Source organism: Homalodisca vitripennis, chromosome 1 (genome assembly GCF_021130785.1).
Source record: "Homalodisca vitripennis isolate AUS2020 chromosome 1, UT_GWSS_2.1, whole genome shotgun sequence".
NCBI lineage: Eukaryota > Metazoa > Arthropoda > Insecta > Hemiptera > Cicadellidae > Homalodisca > Homalodisca vitripennis.
In genome coordinates, this window is record NC_060207.1 from 220,567,344 (window position 1) to 220,592,679 (window position 25,336).

The following is a 25,336-nucleotide window of genomic DNA, read 5'->3' on the forward strand; positions in this document are numbered from 1 at the left end:
TGGAAGTTGGCGAGATCTAAAAGAGGTGGTTGTGTTCTTGATGTTGAATTTGAGCTCTACTAACTGATCTCGATCCATGAGGAAGCTGTTAAACCAAGACTAGGTAGATTTCTGGAATCCAAGAGACCTGAGCTTTGCTAGGATCGTGTCATGGCTAAGGCAGTCGAACGCCTTACTCAGGTCCAGGAAAAGGCTAATGACGTTCTCTCCCTCCTCAATCCGATCGATCACGTGTTCCACAAAGTTCACTAGAGCAGTTTGGGTGGATTTTCTTTGTTGAAAGCCGTGTTGCTCCTTCAATTCGATGTTGTTCCTTTGTAAGTGCTCAAATATTCTGTTGAGGACAACCTTCTCTATAATCTTAGAAAAGGTTGACACCAAGGATATGGGTCTAAAGTTGCTAACGTCATGTTTGCTCCCCTTTTTATGAAGCGGGATAACTTTAGAATGTTTTAATTTACTGGGGAAGAGACCCTGACGGAAACCTTTGTTAATGATATCAATCAAAGGCATTGAAAGCTCCTGTATAGATTCCAATCCTCGAAAATTTTTTTTATACCTTTTGTAACATGTTATCATGTTGTTAACATGTTGTTATCATGTTGTTAACATGTTGTTATCATTAGTTTACTTAACACATAACACCCATTTGATATTATTCTAAAAGTCTTTAAGATGAGATGAAGTGTTTCTGAAGATGTGGAGGATATCTTCATCATGGATTTGTTATTGCAGACATCACAACATTCTGGCTCTTCTCGGTCGACGTTTGCGAGTCTGTGAATACAAAACTATGGTAATTATACATTTAAACAAAATTACGTTAGTTTATTTACTGTAAATTATTTAATCACGACTGTAGATTATCCTCACCTACAATAAAAACTACTTATATAAGAAATAACATTTCATGGAACATCATTTCTGACCCATTAATAACGGGTAGTAACGGTCGGGAGCCAATCGTGATTGAAAATAAGTTCAACGAAGGCAGCATCAGGTTATTGAAAACTTGGCAGCCTGTGATACAAGAGCCATACGTATCGCTGATTGGTCAGACAGATCGGTGGTTGGTCAAGGTTCAGCCAATCACGATAATGCTCCGCCTATTTACTCATCTGCGGAAGTGTATTACTGGTCCTGCCAGTTTTGGTTCAACATGTTTTTACTGAAGATGCGGTTCCCTCCCCGTTGATACCAAAATATTTCTAGTTCTCAATTGTATTGCCTACTTTTCCACGCTGCGTGGACCAGAAAACCTAGATGGTACTCATTGTACAGGTGTATCATACACAAGATGCATGTGCACGGGTGATTCTAAAATGTATGACAAAAATAGGTACACAATTAAAATATTTGAAATTTTAAGATAGAAAAATATTAATATAACCTAGATTATAAAAATGTCTCTTTATATTAAATATCCAAGTTGAAATAGATCAAGTATATATATATATATATATTATATATATATATATATATATATATATATATATATATATATATATATATCCTTTTACAAAGTAATGTTATTACTAGTATCCTTGAGGAACTTAGAGATATCATGACTTCGTATATACATACATGTCGAGAAATATCCGTACTACACTAGAAAATATTCCTGTAAGTCTTTAGATGAGGGCTGACAAAAAGCATATGCACTTGTCTATTAGGTTTTCAGTTCAAACATTTATTTTTTTAGTGCCGTTCCTTTAAAATATTTTCCCTGCACGATAACAGAGGCAAATCAGATGATAATTAAAGCATTTTATGTATTGTAGAAATAAATTAATATGGACCTAAACACTATAAAAAGGTCGTGTCCTTATCTTAAGTTGTTTTCTCTTAAGTTAATTACGAAATTGTTTAAAATTACTACTTTAAATTCATATAACTCCTTGTGAAGTACACAAAAGGACTTCCTCCATTTTACTTTTCTTTGGGAATATCTTTGTAACCTTGAAATTTAAAATTTTTTCACCACCCCAAATTACACATTTTTCTTTAAACACCAAAAGGATTACACCATTAAACGTTATTATTACTTATATTTGACAACGATAAGTTGAGGGTTTATCCTATACTATAATTATAATTATTGATAAAACAGAAATGATCTAAGAAGTTGAGATAATGCGATGTGAGCAGAGTAAATTCGACTAGAATTCTGAGAGCAACAATATGAGTTTTACTCATGTAATAAGATCTGTAAAAGCTCCTCTATAAAAGGAGTGATTTTTATCAGTTCACACCCATGGGAGTCGGGCGGTATTCAATATTATCCAGGTACCTTTCTTTTAATCTTTTTTGCCCTCTTTTAATCTTATTTTACGTGTTTTGCTGTAGATGCTGTAAAATGGTTTTGAATAGACACAACCTCCACTCTTGAAATGAGCCACAACATTAAATTTTGTATAATGTCCCAATAAAATATATTAAATTCTATGAAGGCCCAATCATCGTTCATGTAAGATGAGAAACTGTTACTAAGTAGTTTTTATCTAGTAAGATGAAAGGGAATTGGAGCTTAACTCAACATGCGCATTGAATCAACCCTCCCCATCATTGCTGCGTAATGTGTAGAAGACTCGGTTGCTCCACCGTGCTCTGTTATCGTGTCAGTCATCATAGTGCACTCAATTGTGCACCTGATGAGACAATTAGAATACCTCCTCACCTAGATTACACTTGATTTGTAATCGAGGTGTATCCGATGCCGAAATGACGCAAAAATTCGTTTTGACCTTCTTTGTTCTTCTTCGCCGACTATTTTTGGATCCATTCAGATGAACATGACTCCAGATTTCAGGAGTTAAGTCTGCAACAGCCTCACATTTCAGATTCTGCACGTAAGAGGAAGGTGAATTGGATCTGAACTCAACAATCACATTGAATCAACCCTTCCCACCATAGCTGCGTTATACACAACATGTCGTGTGAGTATTTTTTTTCTTTTTTTGTATATAGTTGATTTAAACATAGAACTGATAGTATTCCAAATATTTCCTCGTAAGAGTTTTTTTATATATTTGCATCAAGTAAAGATTTCAGTAACCCCATGAATAAACATCTGGAGTCAGAAAAACTTACGTATGACAGATTGTAAAATAAATCTATATTCATTTAATCATGCATCATTATGTATTGGACCTGTTGTTGCAACAAAAATAACACTCAGTTATGTGCGAGATTTAAAATGTGCAGTGATGCCAATCACTATTGATTGAAACGTTTCGATTGAATAAACATAATTATTCCATGAGCGAGAACGAATTTGAGTTGGACACATATTTATGGAAATCTACATTGTAACTGTAGTAAATTCCGAAATTTACCCTTTATTCATTTACTAATTTTTCCTTACATTTAGTAACATTTAAAATTGATCTTAGCTTATTATTATCTCTCTAGTTCAAATTTTATAAAAAAACATGCTGGTTTACCTTTGAATAAATTGTTGAAGATATTGCTGACAGGGGCTTCCACGCCCAGGTACAAGAAAGTGGCAAGGATATAACTGATGAAGACATCAGAGAAGAACAAGTACCACTACGAAGAAAAAATTCCAATAATAAAATTTAAAGTCTCACAGTGTAATAAACTTCACAAAATTATTGGCCTAACCAATATTCTAACTTATTTCTAAATTAACGTAACTTAACCTAAACTAACCTATGTGAATGTTTAGTTTAGCTCCAGTTCACCTTCCTTTTAGTGCTCAATATTCACGTTGTTGAATAAATCATTCCCCCATAGCTACGCTAACCTAACCTATTACCGTTATGTCCCTATTAATGAATAGGTTTCTATTCTTGCTCCAGAAGTATACAAGAACAGGTTTCTAAGATTTTTATTTTATTTTTTGTTTTACAATCTAATTTTCATACAAAAATGGTTAGTTCTAATCCATTAGGAATGTTTTCACTTGTTTCTAGCCTTGCTTACTATATATATAGTAGTATAGGCTAGTATATATATAGTATATATATATATATATATATATATATATATATATATATATATATATATATAATAGTATATATAGTATATATATAGTAAAATTTGAAATAGATCTTGAAGTATTGTTACGTGATTTATAGACAGTTTATCATCGGTTACTAATATAATATCTCTGTAGGAAAAATTTCTAAATTTATTTTAACTAAAACCATCAATCTATATTGTAAAATTATTGTACATATTTTCGAGATCTATAATTTCAAATCCTATTTTGGAAGCAAACCTCAAAAATTCTAAGCTGTTTATTTACGCAGTTTAAAACCACCTCTTTTATTTATTAATTTATTTAATACTCAAAAACTACAAAAACTTTTATGTACTAACACGATAAAAAAGTTTTTTATTCAGTCAATTTTATTTTAATGCCATTAAAATGTGTAATTATTTGAGTATTTTCTTCAATATACTGTACATAAATCGAATTGAGTATGCGCCAACAGTTTAAAGTTCCATGAACCCGTGTAATTTAAAATGTTGACAATAAGAATATAACTAGCCGTTTGGTTTATTATTCAGCAAAGCAGGTGAATAAGCCCAGCATTCTTCCGTGAATAACTTTTAGTCAATCATTTAAAATGTTTGATACAAATATAGTTTTTAATTATTTCAGCTCAAACTTAGGGAACCATGACCTGCTATAGAATTAAACCAATAATTACTCACAATGTCAAAGGTGTCAACTGTGACACTAGTTCTTGTCCTGTAGATCTGGAGTTGTTGCACGAAGAAGTGCAGCAGGTACACACAGTACGTGAGACGCGACAGAGGAATCAACGCTTTCCACGACAGTATTTTATCAATTATACCTGAAAACATCACATCCATAACTCGCCGGATTTATTCATATCAAACACGCATATCATACACATTTTTAAAGTAGATGCAATCTGTGCAAATTCCATCTTTAAATAAGATGGTTAAAATTTACTGTTTTACTATTGTTAATATTTACCATCTTATTGGTAACGAAACTTGATTGCAGGACAAAGAAAAACTAGTATGCTAGTACGAGCCCCTACGGGACAGCTGTTAACAGCCAGTGTATATGGTTTTACGTGGTTCGTGTACCCGCCACCAGAGTCGCAATCATCGCTTGCTTCACCCATCAGCCCCGATTGGTTTGTCGGTGGCAGTCGGAACTGCTCGGCTCTGTCTACCTTCTCTTCGCTGCTCGACGATCGCTGCGTGTGTTTCTAGCGTTAGCCGCTAGGTGACGCATATGTGGAGAGATTTCAAACAGAAACAACTAATAGCATAGAAAAGTCTTTCTTCTTTGAATGATTCATAATCAAGGGTATGAGCTATGCATGTGTTAATATATTTTTTGTGTACACATTTTTAACGATTATAAGAAAATATTTAACAAAAGTTTACTAGCTGAGCGTTAGCAAAGTCTCTCCCGTCAATTTCTGATCATGAAACTCGATTTTATCTGTCTGTATCCACGATAACTGTCGATCACATTGACCTAGAGGGTTGAAATTTGTGGTATAACTCTATATTTAGTGTGAACGAATGAATAGATGCTTTCAATACAGCGTAATTTAGTTACCTCTGGACATTATATATGACCTAAAGGAAAAAATAGTGTGAAAAGTCTAGGTTGAAACAGGGTTAGCAAAAATTAACTACCATATTCAGCAGCTCAATGGAAAGGGGATGACCTATATTCAAACACCTACCCGTGGCGCTAATTTAAAATATTCATCATCACAACTCTGGTTCCATCCATGATGAGCAATTATTCAGTTGACTTTCATTTGCACATTTCACTCCAATAGTTCAGCGGTTTTCAATTGCAATTTCGTTTATTGCGATGCAATATACGATTGATTGCCCTCTTATTTGATTGGTGTAAGAAGTAAGGCTTACATTTCGTACGTGTGATAAACGCGATTTTCATTTTATTTTTTTTAGGACAAGAAGCTTAGAAGTTGCACTTCCTAAAAGTACCTTTGCGCTGCTTTCGGATTGACAAGATATTCTGGAGGGGTAAGGTTGGGGTAGGGGCCGCCTCCTGTCAAGATCCACTTAGAAGGATTTAGGGCATAAATCTCAATCATATCTCCTAGGAAGGAGAAGCCAGCTTTGAACCAGCCTCTCCGGTCAAAGTAGACAGGGTACGGCACGCCCTTGTGCCCTTATATCTAGATAATAAGGGTTTTAGTTTAGATATATCTTTTAAAACTATAGATTTTAAGAGAAAATGTTTTAATATTATTTCGCAAACCTTATAAATGTAGTATTATTTTTTTATGTAGCTCTAGTATGTTTAAAATACAATATAATGGTACATTTATATAAATTTTTATTATAAAATTAAGTACTATATTATAATATATGTATACAATTTTTTTTATGATAGAAGTAATAAGTTTGTGTTAATTTTACCACTTCTGTAGTTTGGCAGACTCTTTTACATAGATATCAGATTTATTATGAAAGTTGTTGTTTCTTCAATTTGATATAAGGATTTTATTTAATTTTAGTTTTACCGGGGAGGTAAACCTTAGCATAGGGTTCCCTTATAATTGGGCTTTATGCCTGTAAGGACTACCTTTTGCGTGAATATACATATTTATAGTATATATTTGAGTAGTAATTATTGTTAGTTGTAAGTAATTATTGTTTATTTATGAACTGTTTTAATCATGTGTTATTTGTTTGATTTCATTTGAAATTGAGTTTGTATATTCCTGCAATAAAGAGAGTTTTCTATTCTATTCTATTCGTATGTCTAGAATAGCAACAGCCGTTAACACTTGGGGAGCCTCACCAACTCCAACAGTCATCTCTCTCAGTAGACTAGACCGATCGATCTACCCTTGCACCACAGAATTTGGACATTTGCGGTTACTGATGTGTGTCTCCTGGACATCCATTAGGTTACCCAGGTTTAAGTGACGTAACCCATCGGGTTTTGCTGTAACCAGTGTAGGGTCAATTGGAAAGTTTAAACGGCCAGAAGTGAATCCTTCTAGGGTGTTCAATGGAGTTAAACAAATATGAATGAACATGCCAAAATATAGCGAGCTAACTAAGAATTTTTAATAAACACGACACAATGTAACGAAAGGGGTATCGCAAAGACGCGTGGGCCCTTGAATCCCTCTTTAACATTTTGAACTCAAAATCAATAGGGTTCTTCTTTGTCCCAAGATGTACCTATGCCTAGTATCAAGTATTTGGGACCTTTTTTATCGCGATTTATCGCACAGACACGTGTCTCCTGACCTTTTGGCTCTAAAATCAATAGTCGTTTTCCTTAGAACAGGGAGGAATCCAAGTTTAAAATCTCTAGGACCTTCCCATCAAGAATGTACATAATACAGACAGCACGATTTCAAGGAGGTCTTATCACAAGATCCTTAATAATAAAATAGGAAGAAGTCATATTGATTTGCAACAGCTTCACAAGAAACATATTTCTTTTTCTATACTTTTTCTTACTAAAATTGTTGGAAAACAGTATCCACACATGTATAAACTTTCCAATTCGTAAATCTCTGTGCACCCTTTAATTGTGACTATTGTATTTACGTTGCAAAATTTGTATTTGTATAAGGAAGACGCCGTTACCTCCACTGCCGATTGTGCAGACAAGGATGACCCAGGTGACTCCTAGGCCGACGGCTTGCCGGCTCCAGACATGGTAGACTGAGTCCAGCCAGGGAATGTGCACGTACTGGGGATCGTCGAATATGCTGGTGGACAAGACGGTGCTTAGGATCAAGAGCACCGCCACCGTCCACCCCACCAACAGCTGCGGCTAAGGCAGAAAAGGTATTGAAAATAATTGCACCATTTATCGTCAGGATTTGTGGATGCCAAAGTAGTAAAGTAGCTAAAACCAGAAAGCCATCAAATTGGATAAAAGCAAAAGATTTTTAATAATTGATCCCGCTCACAAGACCTTAAGTTTTCTAGAGTTCCGCACTCAATTGGAACCTAATGCCCTTGTTACTGATCTTACGGTGACTCTCCGTCACCTAAAAGTTTCTGTTATTTGAGTGTAGCATTTGACAAGTTACCTTGTTTGATGTTAATATCAATTAAGACAAACATGGGGACGTAACTTAATTTTCAACTGGTTCTGATTGATCCTGAACAAAATGTTGCCGAGACAAAGGGCTATAATGAACAACGTCAGAATGAATTGGGTTTAATGTAATTAACAATTATTACAATCATGGGGATGATAACTTACCTTTGATAGCTTAATTTTCAACTGGTTTTGTTTGATCCTGAACAAGAGGTTGCCAAGACACAGACCTACGATGAATAATGCCAGTCTGAATTGGGTTTGGACATGTTGTACGAGTGTTATCTTCTGGTGTGACTGGTCTCTGTTAACAAAACACAGAGTTTAATATTTCTTCGCCTATAGGCTGTTATTCAAAAATCGTATCCTATAAATATTTAACAACAATTATAAAATTTTTAGAACTTAAGGATTATTAAAAATAATTTCATTGTTAAAGTCTTAGGCAATTCTTCATACTACTGAAGTAGGATTGGAGGTAAATCTCAGCCTTACAACATTTAGTTTGTCTATTTTAAATACACACAATCTAGTAAAACAAATGTAAAAGAACGCTCACATTTTAATTGAGCAGTAGGCCTAACCCTTCTGCATATTTGTTTTCAAAGCAGAAATTATTACAATAAGTAGTTTACATAATTTGTTGATTTTTGTTATTTTATAGCTACAATAACATTTTGTCTTAGATGTTTTGAGTTGAGGTAGAAATATATTAACTAACACTTTTCGTATTCTGTAAATATTCCAGACTAACAAACTTAAAGGCAGTTCTAAATTTCCTTTATTTTCTGCAGTTTATGGCGTGATTATATTGACTATAAGTTTAATCTATGTGAATGTTGGTTATAGCTCTAGTTCATCTTCCTCTTCGTGCAGCATCTGGAACTAGACTCATCTTGGTGCAGCATCTGGAACCTGAATCCTCTTGGTGCAGCATCTGGAACCTGACTCATCTTGGTGCAGCATCTGGAACCTGACTCCTCTTGGTGCAGCATCTGTGACCTGACACAATCCGGTGCAACTGTGCACCTGATGTGACAATCAGAACACCTCTTTATCTAGATTACAATATATGTTGCAGTTTAGGTGGGTCTGTTCCAGACGCTAGACTAAGAGGAAGGTGAACTGGAGGTAAAAACAACATACAAATTGAACCATCATAGCTACGTCATGTGTAGCTTAATCTAGTCATTTACCTCTGGGCAATTCCACCGGCTGGTATTTCGTACCAAAAGTAGAAGGCCAACGCTCCAGCGATTGAGACCAAGATGATGAAGGCTGCAAGAAGAAACCCTCGAGTTCTATCTTTGTATATCAGTAGGAGCAGAAGAGGAGAGAGGACATGTAGCTGGAAGTCAGCTGACACATACCATGTCCATGGCAAACACTGGAACACGGTGCAAGGTATGCTATAATTAGACAATTTCGTAAGAAGATCTAAATTTACAGCATTTTAAAAGAGAATTCGCCAGTTAACCCAAAATTAAAACTACTTGATCAATTGTCCTGTAATTTCCAAGATATGTTGTTTGAATATATGATACAAAAAGGGTATAATTATCAAAAAACTTGTTATTAAAGTGATATGTTTCTTCTAAATTTTATAACTAAAAAAACACTTTTCTTAATGTAAATTAATTTTCTCCTTCCCAATTCCAAAAATTCTAATACACATTATATACATTTTTAGAATTCAGTTTTTAGAAGTTTTCAAGAGTTTTTGGATGGCGAATTGAACCTAAATATTCAAAACAGTGAGTAAAAACTATAGCTTTTTTTGTTTATATATACTTTTGGCCTACTAAACAACACTCTCTTCACTCTGTTTTGTTTGGTTTATTCATCTGCTCCTTTTTTTGTTTAAAAAATATATACTCTTCAGGTTTTAATGTTATCGTTTAAAAATTTATTAGGTTCTGCCACTCCACCTTATCAAAACAGAAGACATTAAAAGCTTTAACATTTTTTTTTTTATTTCAAACCCAACTTTAGTAATTCTCTTCCAAATGCAAACATACATGAATGTGCAACATTTTGATTTTGGGTATTTCCATAAAGGCACCACTATAGAAGTTCTATAGCAATTAAATTTTTGTAATTAGGCATGATTAATTGATAGAATAACTGCCTCAGGTAATAAATATTTATTTTTATGTGTCTAGATTATTGTTTAGAGTAATAGCTTTATTTGATCGAATTACGTAGAATTTTTGAAATTTTCCTCATTGTAATACTTAAAGCAATATCGAAATAATTTCACCGAACATAGCCCCATGGGCCAAAACAAGTCTTTTTTCCAGAGTATATACATAAAACGTGGTTTGGGAAAACGATAACTGTTCCGAAGAAATCCCAAACAAGTTCAAAATCAGTACAAAAATGTGTTTTATAAATATCTTGGCTGAATTCGGTTCGCTATTTTGTATCTATATAGCGACCGTTCAAGCTTCAAAACCCCTTCGATTTCGTCAACCTGTAGAAAAAATTTTTTTAGAAAAAATCTATGGAATTTTCATTTCTTTATCTCGTAAGGTTTTCGAGATACTGATACTTCGAGAAAATACGTTAATCGTATGAGAAATTAGTTTTTCTACAAGACAAAAATTTGTTTGTCATAAAATCTACCTCATTCTTTCGACTGAACCAGAAGGCCTCTTTTTAGGGCTATATATTTTAAATTTTATGCATGTGGATCACGGAATATTTCATTGGAAAACGAAAACTACATTTGTATTTATATAGATAAAAAACATACCCCGAATACCCACACACTTATAATGCCTTGTTCATGTTTTAAATCTTATATGCTTATCAAAACAACTTACAGTGCTATAAGGGACATAGTTGCTAATGTACAGCAGGTTAATCCACCAACTCTCCTGGCAGTTCTCTTGGTACATGCTGAACATCCTCTTCCAGATAGGACCGTCCGCCACACGTATCAGCAAGGTAGCGTAGAGAATAGATACCAACAACACTGGTGGAGTCAACCTGTCACAATGTATATTGATAAACAACTCACAGTGCTGTAAGGAACCACATAGTTGCTAATGTACAGCAGGTTAATCCACCAACTCTCCTGGCAGTTCTCTTGGTACATGCTGAACATCCTCTTCCAGATAGGACCGTCCGCCACACGTATCAGCAAGGTAGCGTAGAGAATAGATACCAGCAACACTGGTGGAGTCAACCTGTCACAATGTATATTGATAAACAACTCACGGTGCTGTAAGGGACCACATAATTGCTAATGTAAAGCAGGTTAATCCACCAACCTCTCCTGGCAGTTCTCTTGGTACATGCTGAACATCCTCTTCCAGATAGGACCGTCCGCCACACGTATCAGCAAGGTAGCGTAGAGAATAGATACCAGCAACACTGGTGGAGTCAACCTGTCACAATGTATATTGATAAACAACTCACGGTGCTGTAAGGGACCACATAATTGCTAATGTAAAGCAGGTTAATCCACCAATTCTCCTGACAGTTCTCTTGGTACATGCTGAACATCCTCTTCCAGATAGGACCGTCCGCCACACGTATCGGCAAGGTAGCGTAGAGAATAGGCACCAACAACACTGGTGGAGTCAACGTGTCACAATGTATATTGATAAACAACTCACGGTGCTGTAAGGCACCACATAGTTGCTAATGTACAGCAGGTTAATCCACCAATTCTCCTGACAGGTCTCTTGGTACATGCTGAACATCCTCTTCCAGATAGGACCGTCCGCCACACGTATCGGCAAGGTAGCGTAGAGAATAGGCACCAACAACACTGGTGGAGTCAACGTGTCACAATGTATATTGATAAACAACTCACGGTGCTGTAAGGCACCACATAGTTGCTAATGTACAGCAGGTTAATCCACCAATTCTCCTGACAGTTCTCTTGGTATATGGTGAACATCCTCTTCCAGATATCTGGAAGAGGGTAGAGGATTCTTCAGCAAGGTAGCGTAAAGAATAGATACCAGCAACACTGGTGGAGTCAACCTGTCACAATGTATATTGATAAACAACTTACATGCTATAAGGACATAGTTGCTAATGTACAGCAGGTTAATCCACCAATTCTCCTGACAGTTCTCTTGGTACATGCTGAACATCCTCTTCCAGATAGGACCGTCCGCCACACGTATCGGCAAGGTAGCGTAGAGAATAGGCACCAACAACACTGGTGGAGTCAACGTGTCACAATGTATATTGATAAACAATTCACGGTGCTGTAAGGCACCACATAGTTGCTAATGTACAGCAGGTTAATCCACCAATTCTCCTGACAGTTCTCTTGGTATATGGTGAACATCCTCTTCCAGATATCTGGAAGAGGGTAGAGGATTCTTCAGCAAGGTAGCGTAAAGAATAGATACCAACAACACTGGTGGAATCAACCTGTCACAATATAAAAAACTCAGGGTGCTGTAAGGTATCACATAATTGCTAATGTACATGACTCCAGATACTAGAAGTCAAGTCTGAGACACCATCAGACACCAGATGTAGCAATAAAAGGAGGTGAACAGGAGCTAAACTGAACATTAAATTGCAATTAATTCTTAGATGCGTTATGTGTAGAAAACTTGGGAGGATAAATCTTGCAGAGATCGTGTCAGGAACATTTTAGTGCACTCAACTGTGCACTGGTGAGACAATGATACTGCCACTTCACCTATGTACAGGTGTCTTTGATGCCAAAACGATATAAAGGTTAGTTTCGAGCTTCTTCGTCACTGATTTTCTTTGGATCTCATCAGACGAACCCGTCTCCAGGAGTCAGGTTTGAGACAGCGTCAGATACCAGACGCTGCAATAAAAGGATGGTGAACTGGAGCTAAAGTCATTATTCAAATTTAATCTGAGTTATGTTAGAAAACATGCTGCTGAAAACTGTTTGGTTTTATTCATTTTTGCATGTGTATCATAATCAAGGTAGGGTTAATAACGGCATAGTTAAAAACATCTTACTAATTGCCGTAAGAGAAAAAAAATAAAGTTTTTGACTTTAAAAACCTTTCTTGGGACATGCGCCTGCGATTCTGCGAAAGATAGAAGGGCGCTCTCCATCGCTTTATAGTGTTGCCGATGACAACCCCACAATTGTAGCACATTATCAACCAATAGTTACATGATTGTAAAAATAACACGGTTGCTCAACCGGTGTGTATAAAACATCGCAGTCCACTCATTGTAGACCTGATGAGACAATGAGAACACTTCTTCTCCCAGATTACACTATTTTGGAGTCTGGGCGTCCTTGATGTCAAAACTATGTAAAGATTACATTTTATGCTTCTTTTTTTGGATCTCTTTATTCGAACATGACTCCATATTCCAGGAGTCAAGTCTGTGACCGCAGCAGATTCCAGACGCTGCACTGAGAGGAAGGTGAACTGGATCTAAACTCAACATTTACATTGCATAAACCCTTCTATCATAGCTACTATATGTGCAGTCAAATGATGTTTAGCTATACATATATTTCTACAGACCTTCGGTAACGATGACCGCAAATTTTGAGATAGTTGAATTTTTTCCCCTCGAGTCGATCCCGGAGGAAGTTGTAGGCTGCCAGAGTCCCGGAAAGCAGGAAGAATATCCCTAATACTTTGTCGATACTCTGGCTTGGAGTCCAGGCCAGACGGCCGAGATTCTGGAGCAAGGAGAGTTTTAATAGTTCTGCAATTTTGAAAGCTCACAACATAGTAGTTAGCTCAATTTCTAACACTATAGTCACCTAAAGTGATAATACTTTTATTAGGCTTATATTTCATATTATTATACTTATAATTTCATATTCATACTTATTTCATATTAATGCTTATTACTTCATATTTATACTTATTATTTTATATTCATACTTATTATTTCATATTGATGACTTCAACGCCGCGCCACGAGCTCCTGAATCTGCAGTACACAATCACCTCAAGAATATAGACGCAAATTAAACTCAGGAATCCCAACTCCTCGAAAGCTCCCCTACACGACTCTCTATGATCCATTTTGCAAATTATTCTTAAATTCCTTTTTTGAAATCTGGAGACTGGCTCTATTTTATTTCTAGCACAACCTCCCCAAAAATCTCGCTCCATACACAAAATGTGAGTGGATTTAAGCCAAAATAGGCCATTTTTTAAACCCTCGGAGCAGAACATTGGTAGACTTCGCAGAGCACAGATGCCTGAGGTGACTACTACTAGCACAAAGTATTGGAGTATTATTCGTTAAAAATGAGTCACAGCATTTGAATTCCTTGTTAAATTTAAGAACACAAAATACTTTACAAACCGAGGTGAAAGAAAATGTGTTACAATAAAGAGACCTACCATGGTATACGATATCCTAGTTCATTGCTATTACTAATTATTTAATATTTACCCTACTTAACACGTACTTTAGGCCTTGAGACTCTAGTATTTAACTTTTAAAAATGTATAAATTAAATTACACTTAACAAAAACATTTAATTTCTGAAAATACCATATTCGTTTTGGTTCTTGGATCCTGTTGATGACTCTTCCATAGGAAAAAAAAGTGTATTCCATAGCAAATTTTTAACTTTAATTTTACATCCTACTATGACAGTCTTAAAACTTCTACTGGTTCAAAGCTGCTATATATGGCCCTTCTTTCAGGATTCAGTGCTCCAACCTTTTGACCTACTCCAAATTGGGACAAATTCAGATTCAGGAATTTAAAGTCTGTATTTCAATACATCAATCGACTACTCTGAGTCTATATATACAATCACGTATAATTGATTATGACACAGTTTTATGGACAAAGTTTTCAGAAACCATTTTTGACTCCAGTATGGTGCCAAACAATTAAGCAAACTATAAAATAATAGTTAATTTTCTGGATAACTAAAATTATTTATCCTACAATAAATATGGGAGAAAATATGTAACAAACCTGGACAACTTTGAGGCCGTCACTTCCTGGAACGAGGGTTAGGTTGACGAAACGGTGGCCCACGATTATCCAAGCCATGGCGAGGACCCTCAGTCCGTGCAGGCAGGGTAGACTGTTCGGGGACTCGGTGGTGGACAACAGCTGACTAGTATTAGACGTGATAGAGAAACTGACCAGCAGGTCCTTTCGTTCTGGAAGTTAACTCAGTCAACTCAATGTTACAGCAATAATACACCAAATAGTATGCACCGCTAAAACATTATACAGTAAGTCTCTGCAGGCAACGTAGATAGAGATACAGATACGGACCCTATGGTACTGGAGAAGAATAGTTGTTTACCTGTACATTGGTGAACATCAGGAAAGTTTTTGTTCTAGAAGAATCGGTATTGATTAGCATCTTTATGTAAAAGCTAGTGATTTATTGGCCAAGACATAGGAAACTCACAAAGAGTCCTTGACTGGGTGTCATGTTTTTTAACCCTCCTTAAATTTCAGAACTGGTTTTCTACGCGAAATCCAAATTTAATCGTTTACAATTCCTCTATCGATCGCTAAATAGTTCACGTTTTCTGCCGTGACAAAAATAAAAAGCACTGATTTTGAGCTATGACACAGAAAGACTACCCCTTAGATTAGACCTAGACGTTCCACTAGTAATGCTCAGATCATGAGCGAACCGGCTCACTGATCCGGGTCACGAAATCATTTTTCTATGATTTGATATCAAAATAATTAGATTAATCGGTATTTTTGCATAATTTATGAGGTCTGTGGCCAACAAATTACAGTTGAATATTTGTATTTTAGATTTGAGAGGTAGTAATTTTTTTAACAATATATAAAATTGTTTATTTTTATTATTATGTTGATTATTGTAATACCGCTGTGCACAGCAACAAGAATTCGACTCGTCACCACGCACAAGCCTCTGTGGCCCATGTGGGACTAATTTCGTGTATGTAAAGTGTACTATGTATGAAGTTCTGAAATACATTTTATTTTATATAATTACTTATTATACTGATGTTTTGACTTCCACAGCAAACCTTGTGTTCTATTGTGTGAATTAATTATTCTCATTCTTATTGTTACTCTCATAAAGAGAGGCTCAGAGGCCCTGCTCCCCCCCCCCAAAAAAAAACTTAGAAAATAAAATATTAAATTGCACCAGATAGGTTTGTTTTGAACTAGAACACATTTATGAGGGTCTCAATTCCTACGGGAAAGCTTCCCGAGCCCCTGTTTTTTAAGTATATTTTATACCTCCTAAACCACCTAGTTTTTTCAGCCCGTCCGAAATAATTTTCTATGCACGTCACTGCCTCACGATTCGATCATTTCCTATAAATTGACCTTTCTTAGTTATTAAATAGTTACTCCAGGATTCTTAAAACTAGTGTGAGTTACGTTCTATATCTAAAGTTTTTTACCTGACTTCGCAGTGAGATGTTCATAGCATGTGCTCAGAACAACTAGAACCACGATGATGACAAGCACCATTCTGTAAACAACAGTTACAAAATCGTCATTATTCGCAGTTATTTATTCTATGTACTACGATGATTTAATTGTATACTGTTCCTTGAATTATGCTATAAACTATATTTTAAATTATATCAAAATACAGTTACTCTGATAAGCCACAGTTTTGATACTTATGGCTACGGTGGTTTACGGCACTTCTTAAGATGTCATTTAATTTTACAGCATTCTAGAACGCAAAAACATTTTACATTCAAATTCAGTTTTTCATGCAATGAGCTGTTACAGTCGGTGTCGTAGAAACAACTAAAAATATGACGAAATGTGTACCGATTTTAGCACCCAGACACCCATATACATTACACATCGCAGTGTCCATTTTCCAACCAATTCTCTTCAACTTTCTTATGAGTATCATATAGGTGCTTTTAATGGATGGTACCTAACCATATGATAACACAAAACTGAGTAGAACGTAATCCATCCGTGATCTTGTAACCGTATTTATTTCTAATTATGAAGAATCTAAACGATTACACCGTTTGCATAACGAATTTGTTGTCGTAATTGCAAAATGAATTCCCTTGTAAATTAAACTAAAATACGTGCAATCACAGTTTTGCGGTGGGTTATGGTAATAATAACGGAGGATAAGTTATACTAATTCCAGGTTGCGTAATTGACTAAGCAGAATTGTTATTAACGTAGAAAATTCCAAGGACAACTAAGCTCGGAAACATCTAATTATTCTACTCTTGCATTGTTTATGACTGTGGTTACCACTCCAGAGGTTTCTGTCTTCTTAAGCTTTGACAATTTTTATCTTTAAGAAGGGAACACTACAACCTTTTGTTGCAGACCCTCAATGTGTGGCTGGGGGGAGGGGATCTTGAGGATTCTGCACTTGTTTGATCGATTGGAGTTTATTCCATCAAAGCAATTTACATACAAAATTAAATGTGTTTTTTATTTTAAAAGTTTAAAATTATTTTAGGAGTTTTAGCCCCACGTGACCATCAACAGTCTGCGCTTGAGTTCACTCAAAAATCTTTAAATAATAACAAGATAAATTTCGGATAAATGACTACATAAATTTAAACCTTTAAATAACAACAAACAAGATTAAAACAAAATACAAAACTAGAACACGGAATCTATCCATACTACATCAGTTTTTGCCGGTAAAGGAATAATAAGAGCATATTCTTCAATAGCCTACAAAACGGCTAAAGTTAAGAAGTATCTCCTATGCAGCAACATTCTTCGATCCTGCAGTACACTCAAGTTACGTATCAGCCAACCACTAGTGTCCTGGCAATTTTTGAAATATGATGCTAAAACATTTAGGCTTCCTTACAATTTTAATTGAGCCATCATTTTCTGTACCAACACTAATATTTGATATGAGAAGCATAGAGCGCCATTTTTCTAACCACATTCCGACAGCAAAAGTCATGTTTCTGCCTTCGAAGCTTCAATTATTTAATCGTGATAAACGACACAAGAAAAATACGAGCATGTTAAGTTTAGGTAGTATTAAAACATATTGGATTAAATATAGACGTAGACGTGCCTTATTGTGGTAAATCTTCTTTTAAGAAGAAAAAATAGCGTAATAAGCGTAATAGGAATAAGCGTAAGCTGTATGGATTCTTCCGCAATATTCTAGAGATTCCGTAAGCGATTTCATACTGCAACGAGTTGCAAGGAAACAATGACAGGGTTTTCACATTTCCATGTCGAATCAACGAACTTATCTCACATGACGATGTAGTCAGACAGATCCAGGGGCGGGGAGGTGGCAGAAGAGCAGCTCGAGTCGTACATGATGGCAGTCGCGTTGACGGAGTTGAGAGTCACGTCCAGGTGGATCTTGACGTCCTGCGCCGTGCAGGAGTCCGGCACACAGACTGAGAACATCACATCCTTGCGGATCGTGCGCATTATCTCTTCCTGCAACCAACAGAGTATTCTCATAACCATGTTGTAATGGTGGCTACCAATAGCATAGGAGAATCCAGGGAGTTGAGAGTCACGTCCAAGTGGATCTTGGCGGACAAACAACATCACATACTTGCACATAGGATTTGAAACAACGCTAAGTCTAAGACAGTCAAATTTCCGACGCCTTCGATTGCACGGATATCTGCATTATACATTTTAATTTTACTTAACTCTGTAACTAACTGGATTTTTGTTTTGAAGCCATTTTTGCAAAAGAATAAAACAACATCAGGTATAAACATCACTGTATTTCTCTCCATACATATTTATTTAATTATAGTGTCTTAGAATTAATTTGTTTTCCTAAAACATTAGCTAATTTCATAGAACATGATCAATCCAATAGAATTTCTTACATTTTTTTGGGAAAATTTGGTAAAAATTTCAGGTGAACCACCTAGAACCAACAACTGTATACGAGTAAAGTTTCCCTCCATCCTCTGATGCAGAATTTAATTTGTTTCAGCCTAGAGGGAACGGCCCATAGAGAACGTCGTCTAATTAAATTAAATGGTACATCATTTAATGGTATCATTTATTTTTGAGTAAGAAGACGCAAGTTTCAACTTAAAAGGATCACTCTAAAATGGCGAGTGGTATGTAACCAGTTCCTAAGTGCACGAATCTACGAATACTCGAGGAAATGTGCATGGTCTGTATATAAATGTTTCCTATAAGAAGAAGGGAGCAAACAACATATTTCAAGTAACTAATGTGGTGTGTGTTTAATCTATGCTTAGCTGTAGGTTACATTTGACTCAATTATTACCATAGGTGAGAACTTGTCTATTGTATCGGTTGGCAATATGCCTCTGGTCTCGACGATGCAGTGTTGACCTTGGAAGAGACCACCAGGAGCAGAGACAGATAAACATTCGTCATAATTTCCCAGAGACATGATGTTGCCGTCTATGATGCCGGCGCCGGGTTTTCCAGCGGCATCCACCACTGGAAAATAAAACATTTAAATTAATCAACAGTCGATTTGATTGTACCAACCAATGCCCAAACACTTAGGTTTTAAAGTTTTCAATCGATTAGTAATTCCAAAAATCACCAATAAATTATTAAATAATTTTATGGAACTGTAACGCTTGAAAGATTTTTTTCTAATAGTAATTAACTACAAAGACGTATAAATGATTTTGTTACTAAATTTATTTTTTACAATTTTCTTCTAAATTTAATATGAGCCAATGGAAATTATACTGAAAACTTTGATCCTTATGAACTATGAGGTTGCAATTGTACGTCCTCAACCTGAAACAGTATAAAACCTATGAGTGACATTACTACAAATTCAATCAGCAAAATTTGGAGCGTTATTGTTTATGGGTTTCATAGACCTTAGACTAAAAACTATAAAAAATCAAATAAGGACAGACGTCTTGTGTGCCTAGCTCGAAAATTTGAAAGTAAACTTCATTATCTCCCGTAAGGTACATTTAATACATTTTATATCCTGTTTTAGTGAGTAATGTCATCATGTAAATTGTTTTATTTTTAAAGTTGCTCTTAACAATTTGAAGTAACACGTACCATTGTAACAAATTTCAAATCTACATTAAATGAGATCAGAGATAGAGAAAGCACATCGGACTTTAAATTCAATTAACAGAGGTAATACTCTGCTGAAAACATTTAACTTTCTAACTTGCACTGTACATTTTTAAATAGAACGTTTTTTTAACCAAAATTCAAGGTCGTCAAAAGCAGTTAATCGAATCTCATATTAATTATATGAGAGATACAAATTCTAGTTACGAGCCGTGATTTGGTTGAAGAAATTAGAAATGCGCTGGAATTGATACTGACTTTCCGCCAGAGAATAATAAACAACAGCATCAAGTTTGGAAGGGGCACTTTTAAAACCATAAATACAATTTTGATGTTATTCTTTTTTAAATTAATTGAATCATTGTTTTTGTTTAAAGTTTTTTATTGACGATGGAAGGTTTGAAAGGATATATTTGGACATTTGTTATCGTTATAGATTATGAAAGGTATAACAAAATGTTTCACAACGTTCCAGGATTGGAATCTATCCATGGGTACGTCAAAAAGACCCATGAACCCTTTTCTGTCCCTTCTTTAATTCTTTCCGGTTTGTATTTTTGTATTTAGTAATACCTCCCCATCTGACAAAGAGGATAGATTCTAATTCTCGAACCGTTGTGTTATACCTTGTATAACCTATAACGATGGCAAATGTTCGATATCCTGTTATCCTTTCTAACCTTCCATCGTCAATAACAAACTTTAAAAAAATGTATTAAATCCATTTTAAAAAGGCACGTTATTCAAAACTGCGAACCTATAACGATGGCAAATGTCGGAAATCCTGTTATCCTTTCAATTGATTTATGTTGGTTTGTTTGTTTATTATATCTGTAATGACTCCAGTTGCCTTTAACCGTTGTACTACATGAGATACAGCGCATGCGTAGTAACTGCTCATTCTTCTACGCATGCCTACGTCAGTTTCTTCATTCAACTCACGGCAGTACTGTTTCCACTTGTTAAATAAGAAATGTTAATATTCCTTTAACTCTATGTTCTGAATAGTGAAACGGAAGATGCCAAATAATAAAAAAACCCCTTTGGTTGGGCATAAAACCGAATACGAGAGCCGAAACAAACGACTGTGAATTCTTGTTAGTAATTACAATGCCATTTACCTTTAACGCATAACATACTTGAAGAAAGAGACAATTATGTATACATTGTTATAGCTTGTAGAGAATTACTTTTATAATTAATTATAACTTAGTGGTTAAGTTCCACAACCTGTTTGCTTCTTGGTCTCTTAATACAATACTTACTCCTGATGGCCCACATTTCTTCGTTGAGGAAGCTGTCGAAAAGGAAGGAGCTGTGGTTACGGCACCTCTCGGTCTCAGAGTCCAGAGGAATGATGTAAGACCCCATGAAGAACCAGGCTTCCTCCAGCATGTCTTCTGGCACCGGCAGTAGGATCCTTCGTATTGGAACTATCCTGTCTCTAGTCTCCTGTATCAAGTGGTCTGCTATTTCACCTTCAAGTAAAAGTAAGACTATAAATTGACTTCTCTAAGTTTTTAGAGGATTCTTAATTTATTTATTCGTTAAACTATATCTCCTTTATTCTAAACTATTAATAATGAGGTTCTCAGCGGAATTGTAAACAATACGAAAAGTGAATAAACGGCAGCTCTCAATGTGGGCTATGTCTTGTCACAGCAAATCTTCTCTATACCAGTTATTTATTATTCGATTTAAATTATTTGTGTGTCATTATATTTGTGATAAAATCCTCTAAAAACTGTTATTCTTGAGTTGAGCCAATTGTTTTATATTTCTTATTTGATTTCATATATATATATATATATATAACTGTTGTATATTTATACACGTTAATTGTTTTTATATTTATATATTTACTAATTCTCTTGTAAAAATGCGATATATAGAGATCTTTTATACACGATTATTAAAGTTTGTTATAGACGACAGAAGCTTTGACAGAATATAGGATTTTGGACATTTACCATCGTTATATGTTACAAAAAGAATAACACTACGTTTCAAAGATTGAAATCTACCCTCTTCGTCAGGAGTAAGAAATGTACTGCTTAAAAAGTAGTAAAAACACGTGCAGCAATGTATTTTTGAAAATGTATGAACATTTTAAAAATACAAATATACAATATAGGCTACACACAGGCGCAAACACAGGATGAGTTAAAACGATGATATATAATTATTTTTGTTATAGAAACCTGAAACTTTTACATTGTAAAAGCTTATTTCTTATTGGGTTGTATTAGTTAAAAACAAAATAATTTCATAATTTAAATAAAATTATAGAGACTAATAAAAGATTCCGATGCAACACACAGAATATTGAAAATTCTTGTTTAACTGGTTTATTTTTATACTCGTGCATTGCCTTTACGACAACCACAAGGAGAGAAAATATTTCCTCAATATTCAAAAAAAAATATTAAATACTCTTGCCTCTCGCAGTATAAGAGCACTTTCATAACGGTCGAATACCTGAACATCTAAGACATATTTCCCTTGCTACGAAACTAAGAGCTCAACTTCAACTACTGCTTCAGTCTGGTGTATGTGATAACTGCACCTGTGCTAGTTTGGCCGTGTGTCAACTTTCATTCTTTCTTTAACAAAAAAATGAACAATGTGCTCATCGATGACTTCCTTGATAAGAAGTGTCCACGATCAGCAAGGAGCATTTCCAAATCGAACCGAATAAACTACTGCTGGAGAAAAATAAAATAAATGAGCAAGTTTGTTTTACAAACTTTTTTTGGAACTCATCAACTGATTTTTTATACTCCTCGCTCCACCCCATGTTGGGACAATTTAATTTAAAACCCGCGTAAAACCAAGGACGTAGCCAGTGATAGGATCCAAGGGGTCCGGACCCCCACAAAATGTGCATTTTTTTCAATTAATCTTTTAGTAAACAATTATTATTATTTTAAAATTCATTATTACTGACATGTACTGCTTAAAAATCGTTCTAAACAAAGAAATGGGTCAAGAAGTTTTTAAGGAACAAAATGAGCCCTTATTCTCTGACTAGGGGAAAATATCAGTTATCTGGACCCTCCCCCCCCCCAAATTTTTTCCTGTCTACGTTCTTGTGTAAAACTATTAATTGATGTGAAAACAAAACCAAGTGGTTTTTCCCAATGAAAATATCAAGTTTTATATTTCATAATTCTTTAGTTTGGTAAAAGTGACATCTTATTTATAGGTCTCGAACATCTGATCCAATTTTCATTTACCACCCATCATATATCTGTCATACACATAGGTTAAAATGAAAGTTACAGATTGTAAAGTATCATGTGTAACTAACCTAACATAGTTCTAGTCCTGAAAAGTAAAAAATTACAATGCTATTATCATTATTATAGCTATAATATTAAGAAAAAACACAAAAGAAAACTTAGATTGTCCAACAATATTCAATTATTGATATAGCCGTAGGTATGATTCCTACTGTTACCAAACGAATAATCAATCAACTTAACGATTTTAGAGTAATTGTGAAAAAGAAAGGAATTTTGCTTATAATATATTGTATATCTTTTTCATATTCTATCTCTGATATGTTATCTGGTACTTTCATGACATTCGGCTGAAGCACCACGAATTAATCCAGATAGGGCTGTACGACAATTTTCAATTTAAAATAAACATTGATGTGCTTCAAGAAATAAGCTCATTCTTATCTTCCCCTTATCTTATCTCTTGTAACAGACAGAGCGTCTCATTTTTGTTCAGTTTACCAAACTTATTTAGAATTCACAACGTAAACGTTTTTCTTGAATTAACGTGTTACAAATCTCTGATAGTAAATCATAATCACGTCCTAAACTAAATATTTAAATTAATAATTGAGAAATTCATAGAAAAAATGGTAAGATATAAATTTCATCAAAATGAAAACGTTACGAAATTCTAAGGGAAAGTGCAATGCAAGCCATAGCGCTAATGGTTCTCAAGTAAATTTTACACGTCCCAAAATAATCATACAAATATAAATACTGAATGAAAACTAAGAAATTTTCTATTTGCCCCTGATATCATCTTTGGTGGCTATTGTTTCGTGTATTTATCAAGAAATTACTGTATCAAGTACAGCATTGGCTAATTTTACGCGCCTAAAAATTACTTACAGGTTTTCCCACAAGCTCAATTCAATCCCACAAAAAAGTGAAACATTTGGATTATTACTGTTTCACCCAACTACCTACAAATTTTCAAGCTTGTACTAGTACTCAGTATTCAGAAAATACCATATCGACTTAATGTAAAGGAAACAGGATTTTTCCGGACAGTTCCCATCTTTTAGAGATACAAGAAGTCAGTAACACTACGTTTCGAGAACTGCAATCTGATCTCTTCTTCAGGTAAATAACTAACCTAACACATAATTACAAAATAGGTTAAAATAAACAAATCATACCCGGGCGTTGTGACACGCGTAAGTCAGGAATCACAACCACCATGTTGTGTGTCAACTTCAGTAACTCTAAACCATGCACTTAATAGAAAAACTAATAATTAAAACTTAACTACAGAATACGGGTCACAATAGGTCTGTATTCTCCGACCAACTACCTAGGCAGATCTCACTGATTCTTGTATCACTGAACAATGGTAAATGTCCGGAAAAATCTTGTTTCCTTCACAATCCTTCCATCGTCAAAAACAAACTTCATACAAATGACTTAATCTGGATAAAACGTCATAAACGGAATATCTGTGCGAACTTTACATTATTTAAATCTGTCACACATTCAGAACACTAAAATGCAACATGTGTTAGTAGTATTCATTCTTTAGCATTAATATGAGCTCTTTAACTACAGTCCTTAATATAACAGTAAACGTGATTTTGAAAATATAGGCTATACGTAATTGAGCAAATTATTTATCCTGTTAGTAGTATATCTAAAAAAGATTAAGATCAAATAACTTGAAATGTCTCTGAAAAGCTTTGATGAAACAAAACTGTTCATTATGAACTAAATATTTCGGTCACCTGAGCACTGATGAGTAACCACAGATAACAGGAAGATGAGCAAGGCCCAGCCCTCCATGTCCTTTGCACTTCTGCACTTTACCACGCAATACTGACTGTAGTTACGCGACCTTCCGCGTACGTATGCTGTTGCATACAAGTAATAAGTGGTTAATTCAGACAAGTTACGTTATGTAAACAACTCAAGAGAAATACAACATGAACACCTTTATTTAGCTAAACCATTTTGGCTCTTTTCCGGTTTCTCACCATTTATGAAAAATGTTCTATACATTCTAGACTGCAAGGAATGTTTTTAACTATGGGTT

General features: G+C 35.0%; 2 protein-coding genes across 2 annotated transcripts; both read right to left on the minus strand.

The window, feature by feature from the left end:
- Positions 1 to 590: 590 nt before the first annotated feature.
- LOC124356172 (nose resistant to fluoxetine protein 6-like) lies at positions 591 to 11,224 on the minus strand. The gene is made up of 7 exons (XM_046807346.1): positions 10,888 to 11,224; positions 9,259 to 9,449; positions 8,228 to 8,366; positions 7,600 to 7,789; positions 4,684 to 4,826; positions 3,444 to 3,549; positions 591 to 777 (listed from the first exon to the last, which is right to left on the minus strand). Exons 1-7 carry the CDS (start codon positions 10,969 to 10,971, stop codon positions 716 to 718), a joined length of 915 nt encoding a protein of 304 aa, XP_046663302.1. The 5' UTR covers positions 10,972 to 11,224; the 3' UTR covers positions 591 to 715.
- Positions 11,049 to 25,100, minus strand: LOC124354918. Its single transcript, XM_046805728.1, has 12 exons — positions 25,029 to 25,100; positions 21,292 to 21,504; positions 19,239 to 19,417; positions 18,228 to 18,418; positions 16,414 to 16,484; positions 14,981 to 15,171; positions 13,555 to 13,715; positions 12,334 to 12,457; positions 12,090 to 12,288; positions 11,686 to 11,840; positions 11,338 to 11,489; positions 11,049 to 11,253 (listed from the first exon to the last, which is right to left on the minus strand). Exons 1-12 carry the CDS (start codon positions 25,084 to 25,086, stop codon positions 11,049 to 11,051), a joined length of 1,899 nt encoding a protein of 632 aa, XP_046661684.1. The 5' UTR covers positions 25,087 to 25,100.
- Between the last annotated feature and the right edge of the window lie 236 nt (positions 25,101 to 25,336).

Excerpts from the sequence above, each read along its gene's own strand:
- LOC124354918 (XM_046805728.1), bottom strand. The coding sequence starts at position 25,086 with ATGGAGGGCTGGGCCTTGCTCATCTTCCTGTTATCTGTGGTTACTCAT. Across the intron at positions 11,841-12,089 it reads CAACTATGTCCTTATAGCAT|TGTTGTTGGTGCCTATTCTC; the intron begins GTAAGTTGTTTA and ends TGACTCCACCAG. Across the intron at positions 11,490-11,685 it reads ATGTGGTGCCTTACAGCACC|CACCGTGAGTTGTTTATCAA; the intron begins GTGAGTTGTTTA and ends GGTCCCTTACAG.
- LOC124356172 (XM_046807346.1), bottom strand. The coding sequence starts at position 10,971 with ATGTTCAGCATGTACCAAGAGAACTGCCAGGAGAGTTGGTGGATTAAC. Across the intron at positions 3,550-4,683 it reads CAGTTGACACCTTTGACATT|TGGTACTTGTTCTTCTCTGA; the intron begins GTGAGTAATTAT and ends TTTTCTTCGTAG. Across the intron at positions 778-3,443 it reads CTTCAACAATTTATTCAAAG|ACTCGCAAACGTCGACCGAG; the intron begins GTAAACCAGCAT and ends TTGTATTCACAG.